At 40.6% G+C, this 21,818-nt stretch overlaps 1 protein-coding gene across 17 annotated transcripts in view; it reads right to left on the bottom strand.

Moving 5' to 3' along the window:
- ABLIM2 (actin binding LIM protein family member 2) overlaps positions 1-21,818 on the bottom strand; it is a 137,334-nt gene that overhangs the window by 90,833 nt on the left and 24,683 nt on the right. For 16 of the 17 annotated variants that reach the window (XM_061369539.1, XM_061369556.1, XM_061369576.1 and 13 more), the window contains exon 2: positions 7,126-7,269. In XM_061369539.1, the coding sequence (XP_061225523.1) occupies positions 7,126-7,269 (144 nt within the window). Of the gene's footprint in view, positions 1-7,125; positions 7,270-14,585; positions 14,617-21,818 lie in introns of those variants that run through there. The other variant, XM_061369547.1, reaches the window with a different exon arrangement.

Genomic DNA, 21,818 nt, shown 5'->3' with positions numbered 1-21,818 from the left:
ACCCACAAGTTAACTGATGGAGTACACACTTAAGTGCAGGAAAATCCTTAGAGATTCAGAATGCTTTTATGAGACTGACAAAACATTAGCGATTCAGGTGTACTAACTTAAATTGAGAGTTTGGGGAGTTACCTCTGCACTATGTAACTTGACTCATATAATTAGTGAAACTACACATCTAGTAATTTCTGCATTAAAAAGTGCATTTACATTTTCATTTCCCTACTGGAAAGCAGAATTTCCCAGTAGCTTAAAGACAGTGATACTGTTCTATAAAAGCACTCCTATAGTGTTAAGGGTCAGAGGATCTCTCACTGCACAATATATGTAGCTGTTCCAAGCTACCAAAACAATTCCCAGGAAAACTGGAACAAATGCCTTGTTTGTAATTATTTCTCATTTTAGGAATTAATCTGGTTGTTTAAAATTTACGAGCATGCTAAAGAGGTTTAAGAAACAGAATAATGTGCTTTAATCATTTTCAACCTAATAGCACCTTAAATGTTTATGATGAAATACTGTTGTCATTTGCCAAACTAATTAAAACAGCTAGCTTTAAAAAAAACCACATGTAAAGCAACAACACTAAATATTTTCTGATTTTTCATAATGAAGCTTTGTGTGCCAGTTACAGGTTTGCAAGTGAAGTGCTTGCTCTGACTATACACAGATACGGCAGATGGTCTCGTGTTAATGACTCGCAGAAAGCGGGAGGTGGAACAACACCACCGTGGCAGTGATGAATTTTACGCAGCTCTGAGTCTCCACACAGGCTTCATATCACCTTAGTGCATTGAAACTCCCAGTAACTACTCCAGCATGCTGGCTGTATCCCTGCTGTACCCCCCGGTGAAAGAGCATGGCACAGATGGAAAGGCCCCCTGCATAAAGGCATCCTTGCACTGACAATTTTTGCATGGAGAAAAACATTACCCTAAGAAGAGAACATGAGCTATTCGATGGAATTACAGGCTCTTCATGGGTGTCACGTTATCTAATGTGGGCTGAAATTATGCATGCCCAGAACTTCTTTATGTGAGCAGTACCTTTACTGCCTGCAAAGCTTGTTACCATCCAAAACTTTAGGCATAATTTTTAAACACATTCTATTTTGTTCCAGTTCTACTTTGATTTCAACTTGGGTAAGATTTATAGCTCTCCATTTGTTTCATGTCCTTGTCTAAATCTACCTCAGCATTCCCAGCACAGCCAAGCACCTCTCCTGGCTACCTCTCTCCTCCCCATTAGGAACCACCCCCTACAACGCAAACATCTGCACGTGGCTGTATCTGTGGTTTGGATCATCCCCCAGAAACTGCAGCAAGTACTTCTTTGAAAATCCTATCCATGTTTCGTAAATAGGGGGGAGAGCAAGGCAATGGAAAGACTGAAGAAAAATATAATTAGTAAGAAAATAAAGCAGGGGTATTGTTTAGCATTCTGGGTATAAAGCCAAGAGTAAGCATGTATAGCTTTACCATGCCCTAAAGATTTAAATCCCTGAAATGTTATGCCTTTAAATGAAATAAGTCAAGTTGGAAACCAGAAATAACAGAAACTTGGACTCCTGGGGTGGAGAGTTAGCTAATCTTCGTGGAAATGTTACCACTACTCATAAGCATGGTCCCTCCTCTGTCCCTTTCATTACACTTTACTAATATTGCTTAAAGTCATGACAGATTCTCTTTAAACAAAAAAAAAATACATGGGACTTTGCATGAAACATGCCACAAAATAAACCTTTCACTATAGTGCTGATGTGAACGGTGTACAACCAAGGCATGAGGGGCAGCAGAATGTTCTTTACGAATACAAAGAAAGGTTGTAACAAGAATTTGATTAAAACAAAGAAAACAACTGCTTTCTGACTGTGAGAGTTCACTAACTGACTAAATTTTCTTTTTCATGCTTTAGTTGTTGAGTTGCTTTTAGAAAGTTAGTGATTGATTAAAGTTTAAGCTTAAAAATCTCAAAACCACAACACAGAACCATTGGCCACTGCATTAAATTACTTTTGCATGGATAAAAGTTGCCATCATTATTTCAGTGAAATAAAGTATTACGCTAACATGACATCGGTTAAGTCAGCCCCAAAACTGCTATTCTCTCCAAGCCAGACTATGAGCATTGAGTCACAAGTATAGTTTTTCCTATTATACTGAGTTAATACAATCTGGGATTGAAAATCCTTAAGGACTTGGGAAGCAATGGGCACATTGCTGAGCGTGCCTGATGAGCAAGAGCCCCTATGCTCATCTCCAGGGCATGAGATGCCACACATGCCACCAGCCACTACTGCTTGGCCAAAAGTTGGGACTCTGAAATCTTACTAGTGAGCTTCCCATAAATGACTCCCATTCTGAAACGTGAAACCCACAGCTATGTTCAAATGCGAGTCCTTCAGATTACTCAGCATAGCTTTTAACATATTTATATCCTAGCAGATGCATTTGATACAACAAACAAATCACTCCTATTACCAAGTTACTTGATTTTTTTTAAGCTTTTCATGAAATATTCTGTCTTAGCCTTTCCCATTAATCTGCCTTCACGATAAATGATGTAAAACTGGGTTGTGCTGTATGTTCTACTGAAAAAAATGGCATAGAAATAATATATCCACCCCAGGACCTTTTCACAATCCCCAAAAAATTGCAGTGCTACAGGAACAAGATGTTATCTACTGTGAGGGTGGTGACACACTGGAAGAGGTTACCCAAGGAAGCTGTGGCTTGCAGTGTTCAAGGCCAGGCTGGATGGGGCTTTAAGCAACCTGGTCTAGTGAAAGATGTCCCTGCCTGTGGCAGAGGGGTTGGAACTGCATGAGCTTTAAGACCCCTTCCAAGCCAAACCATGCCATGATTCTAATTATAATCAGAAACACTGATTATTATTAGAATAATCCACACAAAATCACATACCTAAGCTGAAGATGTGATATGCTCTAACAGGTTTATTAAACAAATAGATGAAAATTCATAGGGGAAAAAAAACATACTTGAAACTGCTAGCTGTGCTGGCATGGAAGACTGCATGTGCTGCATTCATAGCAAGACAGCAATCCAGGGAATTTTGATTATGGGCGCAACGCATAGATATCAAGGCTGATATTACATAACAATCATGTTTTTATATCTGTGGCTTGGATGGCAAGCTTACTTCATTTCATCAAGATCAAACCAGTAAAGTACAAAGACATGAGTTATGGTTCTTTTCACATATGAGTAATCTTGTACAAGGAACAGCTTTTTGTGGGATTGCAGGCATTTTCCCATTTAACAAGGGTAGAGGTTGCATGATTTTTGCATGGAAATAGATTTGCAATTCCCTGTGAACTGTCCATTATTAGGTCTGCTAGAGTGACTATATAAAACATATAAAGCTATAGAAACACTGGGCTCTGATTCACACTTCCAGTATTTCCTAAATACTGCTTAACATAGCAGTAACACAGCTTACTGCTACTTTGGAAATGCCAGGGTTCTTTCACATCACAGGAAAAATAAATACTCCACAAAACCTCCTAAAACAAGGTAATTTCTATCATTGTGAAAGGTCAAAGAGGCCACCCAGGATAACATAATCACAGCACCTACATCCCTCCTATCTGCAATCCTATGTTAGTCTGTCTCTCTATGGGCTCACTAAATTATGCTGTTGTAACCCAGCTCCAAGACAGTATTTACCTCATACCATATCCTGCATGAGAAGCAGTCCTGAGCTGACAGACACTCTCAGAATGAACTAGACAACACAATTTGCTTTAATTTGATAGTCTGAGTCATCACCATTTGTCATTTTCCCTGGTGCTTTCATTACAGCAGCAAGAAATAAGAGAATTCACAAACATTGGAACCAATGCCCTTGAAGTCTAATGAATGTTCGCCTTATTTTTCCAAAGGAAACCGCTGCTATTACAACTACATTTTTACTAAAACCAATTAAAATGGGAGATATTTTAAAGTAAAAATTGAGTAAAGATTTGAAGTGAGGCTAGATGGCGTGTTCCCTACAGCCTTTTACTATCACATCAGACATGTAACTAAAGAAGAAATAATATATAAAAAATAGCTATTATAAGTACCTTATTTATAATGCCCATTTACCTCCATATGTCCTATTAAACTTTGATACTAAGCAAAACTAGCAGATGTTCACAGCATTATTATTTTTTTATGTGTATCTCAAACTTGAATAATAAAAATGGTTTTATTTTTTTAAGCTTTTCTTAGAATTAGTTAGAATCATTATCTGGGGAACACCAGAAGAACTGGATGGGAATGAATGAATTTGTACTGACCTTCCTCAGTTATACAATTTAACTTACATACAAAAGGCACCTATATACTTGCTGTTACCATTATGAAACCCAGAATCCCCATGGGAATGATCAGATGGAAGTTTGGCAATATCAAAACTACCCTTCTCTCCTAAAAAAAAAAAACTGAAGCCATTAATGTCTCCGCCTCCCTGAAACCTCATAATCTGTCCAGCACTATCAAAGAAATTGTTTCACATCTCAGACTTATTCAGAAAGGTAAGTGTGGCTTCTTCCAGCAGAGTATCATCTATCACTGATCAACTCATTCAAACAGATCTCTAATACCCCTACACACCCTCTCAAGCCATGGCCATTTGTTATTCTTCTTCACAGGCTGTTTGACGGTTTGTTGTCTCCATCATTGTCCATCTGTAAATACTGTGAGTAGGAATGTATTTTTCTGCAGTTTTACAAATATCAAAGGTTTCTGATGGAGGCTATGGCATGATTTAATACAGAGGCACTCACCCTAGGCAGGCAGATTAGCGTGGCAACACTGCCAGCCCACTCATAGGATTATCTGTCCTGGGACTGCCCTGGGGCTGCACTGGATGCTGGACGCACAGTCTCTTTCAGGGTGCTATCTTTGGCAGACGAGGTGAGAGGGGGCAAACTGCATTTCTGAGTGCTATCAAAATAAATACACCACAGGGAGGAGTCAACTGTAAGGTAAATATATTCCCAGGATCATCCCCCTGCCCATCCACAGCAGTCTAGCAGCATGACAAGAAAAGGGGTTCGGAAAAGGAGTTGTGGCACAAGCCTCTCCTCTAAGGCTGAAAGTGGTCAGCTGACCAGGAGAACAGAGTACCACATTTTGCTAAACCCTAACAGTAACTATAGTTTTTCAACCACTGATTTGAGCACATAATTAAAAACACAAATCACATTTGCCTAACCTAATTTTTTCCCCTTCATGTTACCTAGTGAAATGTGGGTTCAGCACTCTGTTCTGATTCTAAACTCTTCTCACCTAACAACACGGTAAATCCACACTAGAAAGCAACTTATGCTTCTTAAGTAATAAATAAAACACAGAAAGAAAACAAATACCATAAGGATGCCAGCAAACTGATGGAAACCCTTGAAAAGTGATAAAAGAAATTATAGCATTTAAATAACTGGGGGAAGGAATCAGCCATGTGTGCAAACTTAGCACTTAGCAAAATGATTAGTAAGGAGGAATAGAAGTACTCCAAGCGCTTTGACACCACAAAGCAGTTTAACCACACGTCCCTGACACTATCTCCTGTGCCAGCTGAGAGTCTCATGAGTAGCTGACAGATGCTACCCTGTTTCTTCCTTTTTAACACAGTGAGTTTTTCTCATTTTATCCAAGATCTGACTGAAGTGAATAAACTCATCCTTATCTCTTACAGACAGGAAGGGGCAATGCAGCTTCTAAAGCGCATTCATCATCATCTTTTGCATGATGGGGGGGACAGCCTCTGCATTGCCTAACTTTGGGATCAGTGAATAGTGTCAGAATTTGCTTGCTGCGTTTGTGGATGAGCTGGCAATCTCTACAAGCAGATGCCCTATGAAATGAAAACATGGATACATGACTGTGTTTTGTTGCTTCTGTAGCACTTGCCACTTTTTTCTCATAGCAGATCTGTATAAAAAGGGGCTTGGATTTCATCAAGATAATTATATGGAGCATATACCAGCATGCTACTGAGACTTCATGCAGGAGACAAGATTCCTGAATAGCAAATGAGCTGCTCTCTTCCTGAGTTAGGTCTGAAATCTAATTGGTAATAAAAATTTACCATAAGAACAGGTAGCTTTAAAAGAGTTTGAAAGATGTACGTATGGGCTGTGTTCTGCTTTATATACCATAATGGTTCTGAATAGGTGACCAAAGTATTTTTGCTGCTAGTTAGGATACTGCACTATGCTTATTTTTCCTTGCTAAGTAATTTTACAAAGAAAACAATTATTGAGCTGAACATTTAATCCTGTCCAACTCATTAAAGATTTACTCAGGTATTGAATGCTACATACTTAATCCCATGGGATTTATAAAAATATCAGTGTCACTAACAAATAATGACAGCTTTCTTCCTTTTAGTTTCCTTCAGATAGGAATGGAAATAGTCACATTTAACACAGCTGGGACCACAGCCATGCCATGCCATTTGAAGTACTGCTTAATAATGAAGCAAGCAGGTTGTGCAGCAGTTAATATTTACTCATTTGTACCTTCAAAACAAATTAGATCTTTGCAACTTCCACATAATCATTCAAACAATCAAGTATGTACAGAAGGGTTGTTGGATTAATAGATTCCCTGTTTCCCTGACCACCTTTCTGCCATTTGCAATGTGTTAATATTAGATCACCAGGCACCGACCTGGATCAAACCCTGTAGTTCCCCCCACAAAATGGAAAAGCACAGAAGATCACACTCGGATTCAAACATCACAGCCCAGCACACAAGAGTCTGAACAGACATGGCTATGGCCTGCATTAGAATGCTGGAAGAGAGATAAAATCTAAGTTTCTTTGTAAATGCTAATTTGCTTCTCGCCCCACACTGTGTTTCACTATCAGTTCCCCCAGCCTGTTGTTCTTCAGGTCCTGACTCTACAGTAAACTCCATAGGCTAATATCCATCCAAAACATACTCCGCTTTTAGGATTTAGGATTATTACAATCTTACAGTAAGCAGTCATAGAGTTTACAGTAATTCTTTCAGGCATGAATTAAATTGCAAAATGTTTGTGAAGTTTCCAGGACCATTAGATTACATGCCCAGTGCTAATGCCCTACTCAGAGGAACAGCTCTCACAAACACTTACCTTTGCAAACAAAGCACTTAATATGGAAATACTTGTTCTGAACTCTCAAAACTTCTCCTTTGCACGGATTTCCACAGGTATTGCAGAGAATTGCAGTAGTTGATGGCTTCTCCAGTTGGCTATGAACAGCCTGGGATTGTGTTACTGAAAGGGAAAACAAAAGGCAGAGTGTTTTAAAGGCCATCAGTAGCATCTTCTGCAAGAGCTATAATTAATGACAATTCACACCTGGGACAAAACAGGTCAAGCAGATAAAATAGTTTTAACTTCTGATATTGGCCAGGACAAGAGAAAATACCTTCCAAAGAGCTGAGATAAGCTTTTCAATTCATAACTTTCAAAGCTCAAGTCTGCAAACATTTCAGACATGAATCAGAATTACTTACAGAGAAAAGAATCCACATGTTCAGGTCTTAAGGGCCTCTGCGTGAATTTCACAAAATGCATTTATCACATTTTCTCTTCAGGAAGTCAAAGACTATAGATAAAAGCTATATTTTTTAATCCAGAATACCTTTAATGAGACTTAGTAATAATTACACTGTGAGCTACTGATCTTTAAAGTTCAAGGTAATTGTCTTTTTAACTGATTTTAAGATAGAAATACACTTCTGTAGATGTTTTGAGTTCATATTACTGAAACACTGACATCTCTGTAAATGCCAAATAAATCTGATCATTGAACAAAGCCTGCTGTCATTTTATAAGTAAACCATGATTTCAAGAGATTAGGTTTAGCCAGGTTAGTAAAATATTACGTGCATTAAAAACTTGCTGCCATCTTGTGATGTAAATTAGAAATTGCATTCATTGGGCTGTTAACAATAAGAATACAAGTTGGCATCCCCATGGGTTATGTGGAACAGTTGAGACAGGACCTTATTCTCGCAATTCTATTGAAGTTCTTACATCAATTTTTTTATCACAGTGTATTTAAGAGTCTATAGAGCAAACATCTCAGCTGGAACACATAACAGATGATACCTAAATCAGTGAGAGAGTCATCCAGCTTTTGTTCTCCAATATTTGACCTTGCTGCTCTTCCTCCTCTATTCTCACTTCATCCCCACGGCCAGCACCTAGTGGTGGTACTTAAAAGGCCTTTCCACATCCACTGACCTGAAGAAGTCAGTATTTCAATGAGATGCTGAGCCTCCCACCTAGCCTTTCAGGGGAGTTTCTTCACATTTTACCCACAGATACATGGAACTGGGCTGCCGATGGTAAATAATGCCCATAGCTTTATTCCCCATCCATCAGCATTCTGCCTTGTCTGCTGAAATTACACATCCTGGATTGTTAAAAAAGTTGTGCTCAAGGCAGTGTGAACTTTGGAACTATTACTGAAGCCCTGCTTATAATTAAGCACATCTCCAATAAAAACAACACAGCATGACAGGCAATTAGAAGTTTATGGAAAGACAGATGTCCAGATTTACACAGTGCAAACAGCACACAGAGTCCAAGCTAATATGAGGGTTCGACTTACTCTTCAAGAGAAAACAGAGGAAACTCTGAACTTTGAAATACTTAACTTCTGACATGAGAATTTGTCTTTACTGTAGCCTGCCCAAAACAAACTACCCACCCTGAAAAAGAATCAACCCTGTAAGAAACCGAAGCATTTTCCTGAGTTACTCAGTAAAGTAGCTACTAAAAGTTTATAACTATGGACAAAGAACTTCTGCTCCCTCCACAATTATTAACAAGCATCACATTTGTAGTATTTAATTCATGGAACATTTGACTTTAAAAGAGCTGACCTCACCTTGACCATTCTGGACTAAAAAAAGTTACACGTTTGAAATGCAAAATTCTGTTTGGAATGACTAAACATTTGCCTTTTCCTCATGTTTTACTCTTCCCATGGCTAAGGCTTTTTGAATAGTGTCTCTTCAGAGGCATAAGTGACTGGCCAATGCGGTGGCCTGCAGATGGCTGTGTTCTCATGCTGCAACCTCGTGCTGTGGTGTGCCCCATGGGCAGGGCAGTAACACAGAGTCATAGAGCCATAGAATGGTTTGAGTTGGAAGGGACCTTAATGATCATTTAGTTCCAACCCCCCTGCCATGGGCAGGAACACCTTCCAATCAGACTAGGTTGCTCAGAGCCCCATTCAACCTGGCTGCAAGCTGGAAGAAAACAGAAAGTTTTACTTTCCATGATGCCCATGGTGTTCAGTGTCCGGAGACACAGGGCAGGACAACGTCACACATTTGCTTCCCTTCAGGTCTCTGGATCAAAGGTTTAGAGTTTAAAAAACCCAAATACTCCCCTATAAAATAAATTTCAAAGGAAAAGATGCAGTATTTCTGTTGGAATTCTGCCATTCATCTTGAAGCAACACAAATCATATTTAAAACATTCACGGCAAACAGATGCATAATTATTTTGTTTTACTCAGTTCAGAACTAAGCTACTCACTATCAAACAAAACTGCAGCGGGTATATACAGTGCCTTTGGGTGCATTATAAACATGTGCTACTGAAGACAGTTTTAAATACTTATTATTTCATGTAGCACCACAAAATGATTAATATTAGTTTTACATTTCAGTATTTTAAAATATATTGTGTTTTATGTTGAACTTGCAACTGCTGACAATTTTGAGAAATGAACTATATTAGGGAACTTCACATTTTAACTTATGTTTCAAATCATGTAAGAAAATGTGCTTACATGGTAATTTTCAGCATTCTACTGTTATGCCTTTATGTATCAAAATCAGCCTTTGAGGCAGCAGAAGATACCATCAACATTTAACATATGAAATAGCAAATTACTGATGAAATGTAATGATCTGAGACTACTCACCCGATCAGAACTAAAGAGCTCATTAAAAATTAAATGCTTTTATTATACCCTGATTTGTAGAACTGAATTAAACTAGAAATTTCCTTCTTAACTATAAATGAAGTTTTCTATGCAGAAGTACAAATAAATGCCCAATTATCCAAATTTCCCTTTCTCCCAGACCGCATTCTGCTTTGGCAGAGTTAATCTTCACCAATCCTCAAACCCTAAGGAGATTTAACTGCACTCATTTTTTGACAAAGGTAAAAAATGGCAAGAAACGAACTAGCAAACAATTTCCACGGCACTTTTTTGGTGTGCAAGACCTGTCTGCTGGTGATGCCACTGCCAGGAATCTTGCCAAGTATCCAGTGCTCACGTATTTCTGATGTCACGTCTCAGTTTCTCTCCAACAGGCGAAGCAGTACATAATTCTGCAGTTCTGGATAAGGAGCAACTTATTGAATTAGCAATGGTTTGTAAAATTAGTCAGATATGATATCCCTCAGATTTACTTCTATACTGCTTGCTCAAGACATATGTACATGCTGCAAGCGTCACGGGGAAGAGGGGACAGTGGTATCACTTATTATTAAAGCTTCATTATACACTTTATGGCACCTGTAAAGTGAAGTTTCCAGTGTGGATATAACTTTGCCAAACTACAACTGTTCACATAGACGCTATTCAGATTTGGTGTTCTCGAGCTCATTTCTTCGGGGAAAATTTCAGACAAACTGCTTAAGCTTTTTCTAAAGGTGGAAAAAGGTTAGAATATGATATATTGTTTTTCAATGTTAAAAAGAAAGCACAGCACTTTGGATTTGGAAGAACTTGGAGTAAAGGCTGAAGCCTGACAAAGATGGACACTGTGACAGGCACAAAAACCCATCCCTTTGAATAAGAATGGCTCCTTTGGCATTACTGTACTAAGTAGGATTTAACAGAATTGGGGACCAGGATGAGGTGCCAGGGTTGAGGATGAGATTTGAGCGAGACAGAAGCGTTTGGAAAGCAGCACAAGGCAAGCTGATAGTGGCGACAGAAGGGAGAAGATTCCCCCCGAGTCCTTGGTCATGCTCCGCAATGGAGCCTGGGATGGAAAATGTCACCCTCTCTCAGCCATGAGCAGACTGCTGAGGGAAATCAAACCCTTGGAAAATGATCCTGTTTTCCAAGGGTTTGACCAGCCCACAAGAGAATGACAAACCCCTTTGCTATCAGGCTGTCCGACAGCCAGATGAGAGAAATCTTCATGGTGGGTTACAGAACTGAGAAAGAAACATATGGCCACAAACTGCAGAATTTGATACAGTCCAAATGCTTGTTCCAGTTTGGTGCATTTTGTCTTAATTTAGAGTAAGAACCCATAGAAGCCATTGCTAAGCTTAGAAATCAAATACTGAAAGTTTAAAAGTACCATGATTAAGAATATACATTCAATATTAGGTCAGACCTCAAGTATGAAGCTAATAATGAAGACTTTCAATGGTTTTGTTCAATATAAGGACACAAGGCCACATTTAGTCTACATTATTTAACTCTGTTCTGACAAATCACCTGATTAGATTTACTGCTCTTGGTGATTACAGAAACCTGACATGACAAAGAGCCAAAGGACACAATTATAATCATAGAACCTTAGAATGGTTTGGGCTGGGAGGGACCTTAGAGATCATTTAGTTCCAACACCCTGCCATGGGCAGGGGCACCTTCTACCAAAGCAGTTATCTCAAAGCCCCATCCAACCTGGCCTTCTGTGATATTTCACATGGTCATTTAAAGTGTACTGTGAACTAAACTAGGGGTAACTTAGAGAGACAACGTTGATGCCAATAAGTATTTTATTCCTAAAGAACATGTTTTTATAATCCAAACAATTACATCTCAATGCAGGGAAAGTGCTAACTCCTCACAGCGTTTCTGTGGATCAACAGTGTGGAACCAGAACCTGCAGGCCACAGTAAAAAGAAAACCAAAGGAGCTGGGAAGGGTCCTCTCCCCTGTTATTTTTGTTTTCATCCAGTTCTACAGGCTGGGTTGGCTCATACAGATAAAATATCATTTGCCTTCAACAGCAACCCTCCATCAGCAGCTTTTAGCTATATTAATTTTCTTTAGCAACTATCAACACTACTGGCTCCTGTATAAGTTCACCAGGAACATCCCTTTTTACAGCCCATTACATTCACTTCATGAGATGAAGATATTTTGTTCTGAGGAAAAGAGAAAACATTAGTATCTAAAATTATCACTATCAGCTGTTTAGTTCATGAAAACATTCAGCTTTTTCAACAAAGGCAGAGGCCACATTCTAGCTCTGAACCAAAAATGCTCAGCTCTGATAGCAGATATTATTCTGCATGAAGGGGGTTGGAACTAGATGATCTTTAAGGTCCCTTCCAACCCAAATCAATCTGTGATTCTATGAAGGAATTAGCAGCAAATATCTCAGTGTGACACTGAAAGCTTTCATCTCTATAGCCAGAGGTGGTTACGCAAAAATCAAAATGCAGATGAGGCCCAAGTAGCATTTCCTGACTATTTGAAGAACAGAAGTATTGATTGCTGAAATGCTGTATCAAGTGATCTGTGGAGGGTGTGGTGCACAGCAGCCCAGAGGGGAATTAAATTTGCAATCTTCTCTGAGCAGGATTAAAGGAGAAGCAGATGAGCGCAGCAGCACCGACCAGAATTAGAGATTGGAGTTCAAGTTGGTTTTTTGCCAAACCTGCCTTGTGTCACCTCAGTCAAAACACCCAGGGTTGGATTTAAAAAAACCCAGATGAAAGGAAAAGAAACAAGCATTTGAGTGCCTCTAAATATTCCATGAACTCCTGGGTTTAGGTGCCTAAATCTGGCCCCTGCTCCATCTCTGTCTTGTGTCTGTGTGTAAAATACAATGACAAGGAGCTCTTCCAGTGGTGACGTGGCGGTAAGGATAATATAACACAATAATAAGTAATACAGTAATATGTGCAACGTTCAGAGAGCTAAATGGGTGTGAGCTATAAATTTACTTTAGATAAGGGGGTTGGCGGGGGGTATTTTCCCTTAAGAACTGGTGATTCATTATGGAGCCTTGTGGGGGCTTGAGACCTCGATGGTCCTTTGCACAGAAAGGAAGAAAAAGAGAGTGATTATGAAATAGTAACTCCACAAGCTTTCCCCATCCATCCATCCATCCATCCACTCTCTGCAGCAAGGAAGAGCAATTCCCTGGGCACAGCCCTGCCCAGCCATGCACCCCAGTGCAGCAGGGCAGAAGGGAGCCTAGTGTGCTCAAAGGGATAGGTACCAAACCTGCCCAAGGAGCTGACATGTTAGATGCTCTGTAACATTAAATAACTGGTTTAACTTATTTCTCAATTAGCACCTTGTGTTAAAAGCCAGGCAAAATGTTTGCATGATTTTCCCTATAACACAATGCCTTCAGTACATCTCACAACAGAAGAAGCAGAAGAACGGGAAAAGCTGAAGAAGTTTTGCTTTCTATGTCCATGTTACACAGTCCCACAAGTCCTCCACTTGGCTATAGAGGGCTGAACTGTCACTCATGAACTTGAGCTTGCTCCCTTCCCCAAATGAGGCTTTTCTGCTCCAAGTGGGTCTAGCCACTGCACCAGAAACACTCACTGCTCTTCCCAAGACCTCTGGTGGCTCCTACAGCAAAGCACTATTGCTGATTCTCTCTTTAGTTCCTATACCACAAGGCAGGCAATTCATCAAATTCAATAAATCTTTATGTTAATAGGTCTCTATTTAATTGAATTCATTCATGAAGTCCAAAATATAAACTGAAATGGTTCAAGAATCACATTCCTTTCTGTATGTATACCTGCTTCTATCACTTATAAACAGCCTTTCCAGTGGCACTAAGGAAAGGATTGCATGCCTTTTCCAGCACCTCTTATGGATCACAATCAGAACAGAGACCTATACCTAATACAGGACAGCAAACAGACAGCACAACTGAAGCAACCTCTGCTTTTACTGCTAATTACAGAGTTTATGAGATCAGCGTCAAAGGAGAGAGAGGTGTTACCCAGCAGAATGTGAATACAACTATGTGTAAAAGATGCAGCACAGCACAATTATCAGCATGCAAGAGCTCCAAATCTCACCATATGCTCAGTGCAGAATTCACATCACGTAAACAAGCCTAGCAGGAGGTAACCTCCTGCCCTCATTATTATGATAAAATATTTACCAAATTCAAAGGCAGTTAGTAAAAATCTCTGCTAATTTTAGGAACCGTTACTGTGGCAATGTAAAGGCTATTTTTGTATGGGTTTAGTAAGATTATGGTCAGAAAGAATATAGGAACAGCAGTCCAATATATCTGCATAATGCAATAGGTATTGTTTTTCAGCACAACCTAATACGAACTCTAAATTCAATTTAAATTAACTGAGGAAAGTTTTCAAACCGAGCTGTCAGCTAAGTGCCAGCATCATTATAATTCCCAAATCATCATTCATATAATTATATGAAGCTTAATGTCAAATAAATGTTTAACCATCTTCCTCCACTCTGCTGCGTTTCCACGTAAACACACAATAACTATTCTCATGACGGTATCAGTGATTTAGTCACCACAGCTCCGGATGAAAGACAAATCATTTCAGGTCTAGGCCCTCCAAAATGTGGAGTCATCACACTGTACCTGTATCTTCCAGCATTCCCGCATTAATTCCCTTCTGAAGGGGAAATGCCACCAGAAACACTGCTGCTGCGTGGCCGGCCAGGGGAGAGGAGCTCGGCCGGAGCAGCAGGGGACTGGGGGCTGGGGCAGCTCTGACACCAACATGCTTGGGGTCAGATGACTCCTGCAGCACCCACACACAGCAGGACAGGACGTGAGCCAGCACCTCACTGCCGCCGTGTAAAAATAGCATCCTGCACAAGACTCAATATTGTCACGTCCATGGGGCAGGGCACCGCTGGCAGAGCCCCGGAGGGACCGGACACAGGATGTGCCAGCAATGGCTCTTTGCATCAGGTCATGCCACCCTACATAGGCACTGAGGGTGCTGCTTGGCACCTGGGGAAAAAAGGCTTAAAGGAGGAAAACCTTCAAGCTGCAGGACCACAATTTAAGAATACAGGCTGAGGTACTGAGGTATGATACTGCTCTGGTCATCCCCCCAGGCAAGGCTATCCCTTCTCCATGGAGCAGGAGGGCACAGCACTAGTGTCAGGAGATGCTGTGAGCTTGTCTCTCTCCCACAGGTGGTCATCAAGATACCTGGAAGCCAAAAATCTCTCCGTGACTGTGCATACAGAGTTGCACTCTGTATCACTGGAATTACAGTGATGTGTTATTTAAAGCAGTACTTGCTGGCCCAGTTACCATGTGAATACTCCATGAGGATTAAAATCTGGAGTTCTCACTTGCTTTGGACTAAATTTGTACGAAGGCAGTAACATGGCTTGTGCATTGGAAAGGGGACTGCTGGCTTGGAGAACAGCTGGCTAAACCCAAAGTAAAGTGCTGGGATAGGGACAGGAATTCACCACCCTGTTCCACAATGCAGATCACTTTTCTGCCTGCAGGCTTCACAGAAGCCAAATGCTCTCCCCTCTCCATCACTCACCACCCTTTACCCAGTCAGTGTCTGCTTGCTTACATAGCAGCAAAGATGCAGTGTTTTCTCCTCCAGCAAACAGAAACCAGCCAGGGGTGTAAATGTGAAAAGAGGCCTCCATGGCTTCTGGTGCTGCTGGGGGAGGGCTGTGAAAGCACCACGATTTGTGTAGCACCACCCACAAAAAGCACAGCAACTTCACTCTGTTGGGCAGGTTGAATAACAGTTTGCACTGAATTTTGTTAAAATCTACTGAACTGATCTAACTTGCATGTACATCAAAGGGTGAGTCTCCGTCGACCTCAACAGTCAATGCCAATTCATGTCACAGAAAGTTCAATACCTTCCACTCTCCATCAAAACCACAAACTATTGTCTAAAACATGAAATACTGGGGTTTTTCTTTGTTTAAAAGAAAAGGGGGGATTATTTGTGTAGAATAAAGTGCAATTTTATGGCTTAGTGAAGCTCCTATCTCACTACAGCTGAAGGGTTATAAGCACTATATAAAGAGGGGGTGGAGACGATTCTTTCTTTAAAAAAAAAAAAAGCCATCAATGCTTCAAAAGCATATATATGTCATTATGATCAAATCTGAAAGTATCTCATGATAAGAGGCAGAAACAGCTGATAGTTTGTAGATCCTACAGAAATGCCCATCACTTACAGCAGAAATCAGGAACTCTCCCAAATTTCATAATGTTTCCCTTTGGTTTATTACATACAGAAAAGGTCTTTACATTTTGTAATGGATATGAAACAAAACATTTTTTTGCCCAGTATTTTCTGCCAGGAGCAGAAGAGGATTTCATAAGGCAACTGAAGAGCTTTGACTTCAGAAATCTATATGGTGAGTACACTGTCCAGGGCCATGCCAGATGTGGTCCATAACTCACACAGCACCCAGCTGACATGGCCTGACACCTGACAGTCCCATGTTCTGCACATTGAATCAAAACTATGAATTATTCAACTTATAAAAATTCTTACCTACATGTTACCTTGCAGCAACTGACTTCTGGCATTAAAACCTTATGGCAGGATTTTATATTGCCCAATACTATTGTGCTGTCTGTGTGAGGCCAGATCCATCTGCGCACTCTTTTGGATCACCATCAGCCACCCTGCCTGAGCTCTCCAGATATTTGCAAGTCTTGGCCTACAGAGTTTTTCCCAGTGGCTACTTCAGCTTGGCAGAAACACAGAAGGCACTTCACTAAATAGCAATACTCCAAAGGAATGTAAATTAATAGGCAGGAAAAGCAAAAACTCTTTCACTCTAACACAGCCTTTCCCTCTGCTCATCAGGATTTTTCCTTTTCAAGGCTAAATGTTATATAATTTGCATATTACTGTTATATGATCATAATGCAGTCAGAGTGTACTAATTTGTATTTACAACAAGTAAATAAATTTACAACAAGTGCAATCTCTGAGCTTCCCCTGTGGTCTCACCACTTGGCTACAGCAAAGCAGAAATAATGCTTGAAGAGCTCAGAAGGGTTTGATGGTGTTTCTGTGAAACTCCAGCATCACTCATGAGCTTTATGGGCACAAAGCACATGACCACTGTACTCAGTGTGATGAGCTGGCTCAGGGGAGCCTTACAAGAGACAGCAGTGACAGCAGCACAGAAAAGACAGCTCAGACACTGCCTCCTGACACTGCTGCTGCAAATGATCCAGGAAGCAGTATAGCTTTAAACTGATTTCTCAGATCAACACCTCCCAGGCACCTGCAACTCCCCTGTTATAAAGGTAGTAACAGCACACTGCCCTCGCTATAGAAAAGGATGAGGCACTTGGCTTCTCTTACAACTTTAAGTGAAGTTCTGGTAGCCACAGCAATGCCCTCACCCATCCTCTGTTTCCTTCTGCCAAGGTTACATGACTGAGGTCAATGCCTTCACTGGTGTCTTTGCAAACAGCAGTCAGGCAGCTTAGCAACAAATTTAGGCCACTCTGGAATGGATTAGTTGGCTGCAAACTCTTTATAGCTTATGATACCATTGGTTGTAAATGGCATTTTAAATAGATTTCAGATCTGTTCCTAATTAACTCATGTTTTTTTTCGTGTATGCACTTCCCTCTTCCCAGTAAAAGTTAAAATGAATGTCAATTGTAATTGAAGGTGACAGACAATATATATAGTCAAACTCTGCTTCTGCTCTTCCATGTTCACACCACCTCACTAGACCATTTTGAGCTTTTTCCATAGCCAGTCTTTGAAAATGTTTAGAAACATTTATTTTCTTAAATAGAGAAGAATGCAGCTGTTTATCTTCACTATAAAATATGGAGTCATTTATAAGCAAGCATTTCTTAAAAATCAAAGCTAAAACACCTGAGATTTTGGGACTCAGCAATATACCATATGTATGTACATGCTTGCAAACCGCAATCCTTCTGCTACTTGGGATCTGCATATTGGTTTAAACTTTAGGATGCCCTGTGTGGAGTCAGGAGTTGGGCTCAATGATCCTCATGGGTCCCTTCCAACTCAGGATGTTCTATTTTATGGAACTATCCCCCTGGGCATTAAGTCACTCAGTTTCTAACCATTCACATGTATGACTGTTTAATAGCCAATGGAGACTACAGAGTCCAGTGTCAACAGAGATCAACAAATTTATTTGCAGAAACAATCAGTAATTAATGAATTTTACTTTTAAAATGCTGGAAAATCCAAGAAATCATCATATTTCATAGAAATGCTTTCAGTTGCAAAAACTGGCTGTGTTGCCACTTCATGTCATTTTTGCCTTACAGTGGTTTAAATCCAGGTGAGTGCTCATTTGAATTTTCTATTGAGGATAATATGATCCTGAACAAACAAAAATGCAATAAAATTAAGTATACCTCTGTATGTAATGGTAGAGGTTTGGGCAATGCTTTATCACTAGGACAAAAAAGAAATTATGAAATAGATGTTTCCTTTTACCTGTCATCATTTACCAACTGAACTTACAAGTTCCTTGGTGGTTGTGTTTAAAGTTGGCACTACTGATAAATGTTCCTTGCATTTATGATCCAAATAAAGATGAAAAACATGGGAGAAGCAAAAATGAACAGTAAAAGGATAAAGGTTTAATAAGAAAGAGTTGGATAAATGGTATCTCTAACCTGAACTCATGTCTTCCACCTTTCTCCCAGCCTCTCTTGCATCAGTCCCATTCTGGCTGGGAATGGATTTGCAAAGCCACCCAATTGTGCCCTTGGTGACCAGTCGCATCCTACCAAAACCTGTCCTGCTCAGAAACAGCTTCAATTTAACCTCCCTGTTCTCAAACACCTCCATCCTCAAGTCCACATATGAGAAAACACTTCTCACCTCCTGCACAGCAATAAGCCATCTTTATTTGAAACACACACACAAACAAGGCACACACAAGAAAAATAACAACCTGTGGGCTCCTGTGGTACAGGTACTGAAGTACGAGACACTGACAATGACTTATGAAGTAGGAAAACTTAAAATGCAGCATCAGGCTGAGAATCCATGCTGAGCTCTGCCTAACAGAGAGCAGGCAGCTGTGCTTGCTCCACCAGTAACTGGGTCATGAGTCCTTCTCTGATCCCTGCTATGTCTGGGGAATAAGGAGCTTCCTTCAGCCTGAAGTTTATGATGATAGACCTCCTTTGCTGGCCAGCAAGTCAGGCGAATGAAAGCAGAGCTTCCCTCACTCCCAGCTACTTTCTCACAAGGGGAACCTCTCTACAGCAGACCTAGATCCAAACCCCTTTTACTCCCCCAACTTGAATAAGAGCACCATCTAGTAATCTTCAGAAAACTGTACACATGAAATAGCAAGCAGCAATCAAACAGAAAGCCTGCAAAGCCTTTAGCAGAGATTGTATAATGGGAAAAAGTGGTTCATCAAACACAGAAAAAGGGTGCAAGAAAATCCTTAGAGGACAAAGAAAAGCAAAGCCTTGTCTCATAATGAGGTGACAGAGTCCTGACATGTCCAGAAAGCTGTTTGCAAAGTGACACAGGCAAGAGGGCAAAGGGATACAGTCCAGTTAGCAGCAAAGGGACAAAGAGAGCCATCACAATGGAACCTCAGGTCACACGCCTTCAGAAATGAACCTGCCACACAGGGAACCTGCTGACCTTATAAAGCTGATAGGGACGGCAGGTAACAAAAAGAGTAGACATCAGATAAGAAAAGATCTGTTTAAGTAGAGGTCACAGGCGATGATTTAGTGCTGCAAAAACTGCCATGTAATAAGGATAATGCAAGCAATTAACAGAAGGTATTCGTTTCTTAAAGGTCAGGTGCTACAAGGGACTAATCAGAGAAAGTACTTGAGAGTGTGAGAGGGAAACTTAAACCATCTGCTGAATAGCTAGCTGTGAAGATGGGAAAGTGAACAGCATAATGGGATGTATTGTGCTAAGGGAAGGCATCCTGCCTGCGGTAGAAATGGTACTGTAACAAGAACTGCTCTGATAATATCCAGACTCCAAGCTGGGCATTTCATGCAAGAAAAATCTAAGAAGCAAAACGAGGCAATAAATATCAGCTGGTCTGCCAAAAATTGCACGTAGGGGAGGAATTAAACTACGATATGAATTTGACATTCAGGGGATCATGTGAATGGTGCAAGAAAGATGACAGGCATTGCAAAGACACCAACATCATTTTCTAGTATTCCTCTTGGAAGCAAATTAATGCATGGAGCAGGTTTTAGGGATGGAATTTTCTGTGTGGGCTGCTGATGCTACATGCACACAAAGAGATTAGGAGATCACTAAATTTCAATTTATTATTGTTTTGCATACAAAATTACCAATTAAGTTGTCTTAATCTACAGAAATTCTGAGTGTTTAAATGGAAAATAACTAGTATTAGCTAAGTAATTAGGCAGAATAAAATGATCTTCTTTGCTTTCCTCTGTTCTGAAAAGTTATGCAGACACTTATAGTTCTGCAATCACTGGCCACCTATTGTACAAAATTATCAGATAATAATGTGGGTTGGGTGCTATCTAGACAAAAAGATTCAACCTCTCATGTGTTTTAATTGGAATCCAGAAATTTAACTTTGGGGGTATCTCAAGGGAAAAAGCAATGTATTCACACAACAGTCCCACTGCCCCTCTACCTCACTCACCCCCCATTCCGCCCTTTCTCCCCCCGAAAAACTGGAAGATTTTGAGAATTATGAGGCCTGGGACTTGGATTAAGGGAAGATTCATGTGCCTGAAATCGCATGGACAGATATAAGTCCTAAGCTGCAAGGCTGAGAACCTCCTTCTCACACCTGCTTTTCATCACATCCAAAGGCAGAGCGAGCTGATTTTTCACATCTCATTTCTCAGCCATCCACAGAGGAGTGCAAGGAAATGCCTTCCCTTTTCCGTATGTAGTGGATGGTAAAGCACCTATATGTGCCTGCTTGTAGCTTGAATCCTTTGTGAGAGTGCGGGGTACTGAGTGCTTTATTCTGTGCCACCCCACAGATCTGAGAATCTTCCATTTTGAAGAGCTACCTTCCTTCTTTTCCAAGAACACATGACTATGTTGACCTTTCTGAATCCAGGGCACATTTGTTGGAGGAAATCAGAGGAGACACTTATACTGGGCTGCCTTGCTGCAAGGCCCACCTCCCGCAGCTCAGCCTGTCTCTGGTGATGGCACTACCAGAACAGGCATGCATAGCCAAACACATGTGCACAAATCATTCTTCACAAAAATAAATTGGCTATAGTTTCCAGATTAGGCCAGTCTGGTGAGTTTAACCCCAGTAGATCCAATAGGGAGCTACAGCTGCAAGTTCCACTTACTCAAGGACTCAAGTGTCGTGAGTCTAACCCCAGCCTTTGCATGGACAGCTCTGTTCACATTCACAAAGGTGAGATGAAACACTGCAATCAGGTTCAGCATCTGAATGCCAAGTGCAAAGCCATGAACAAGAAACCTGCCCCGGCAGGCAGAGGGTATTTTAGACACATCCTCATCTTCAGCTCTCCACATCCCATGTGCACGTGCCCAATTCCCAGCAATTTAATCCTTGCATTTAGCCCACAGTGACCATGCCAGAAAACATTTTTTCTGCCTGCTTTCCAAATCCCATTCTCTATAAGAGGATGTAGCTGCAATGCAGCAGGTCAGATCGAAAGCCTACTTAAATACAACCATTTTGGTTGATGACCACTGAGGAATTTGTCAACAATGTGGAGTGCCGTTCTGAAAGTTAAATAGATAAAGGCGAAGTCACCATTGGAAATGTGATGCTGCTGGCCTTCCCCCTGTTCTCAGTGAAGCCAACCAATAAAACTATTATTGACCTTGGTGGAAGATCAATA

This window comes from Neopsephotus bourkii, unplaced genomic scaffold (assembly GCF_033783945.1).
Source record: "Neopsephotus bourkii isolate Nb327-2 ecotype Australia unplaced genomic scaffold, CSIRO-AGI_Nbou_v1 NB_144, whole genome shotgun sequence".
NCBI classification, from domain to species: Eukaryota; Metazoa; Chordata; class Aves; order Psittaciformes; family Psittacidae; genus Neopsephotus; species Neopsephotus bourkii.
The sequence above is the reverse complement of the archived record's forward strand: the minus strand, read 5'-3'. Positions and strand labels throughout refer to the sequence as shown.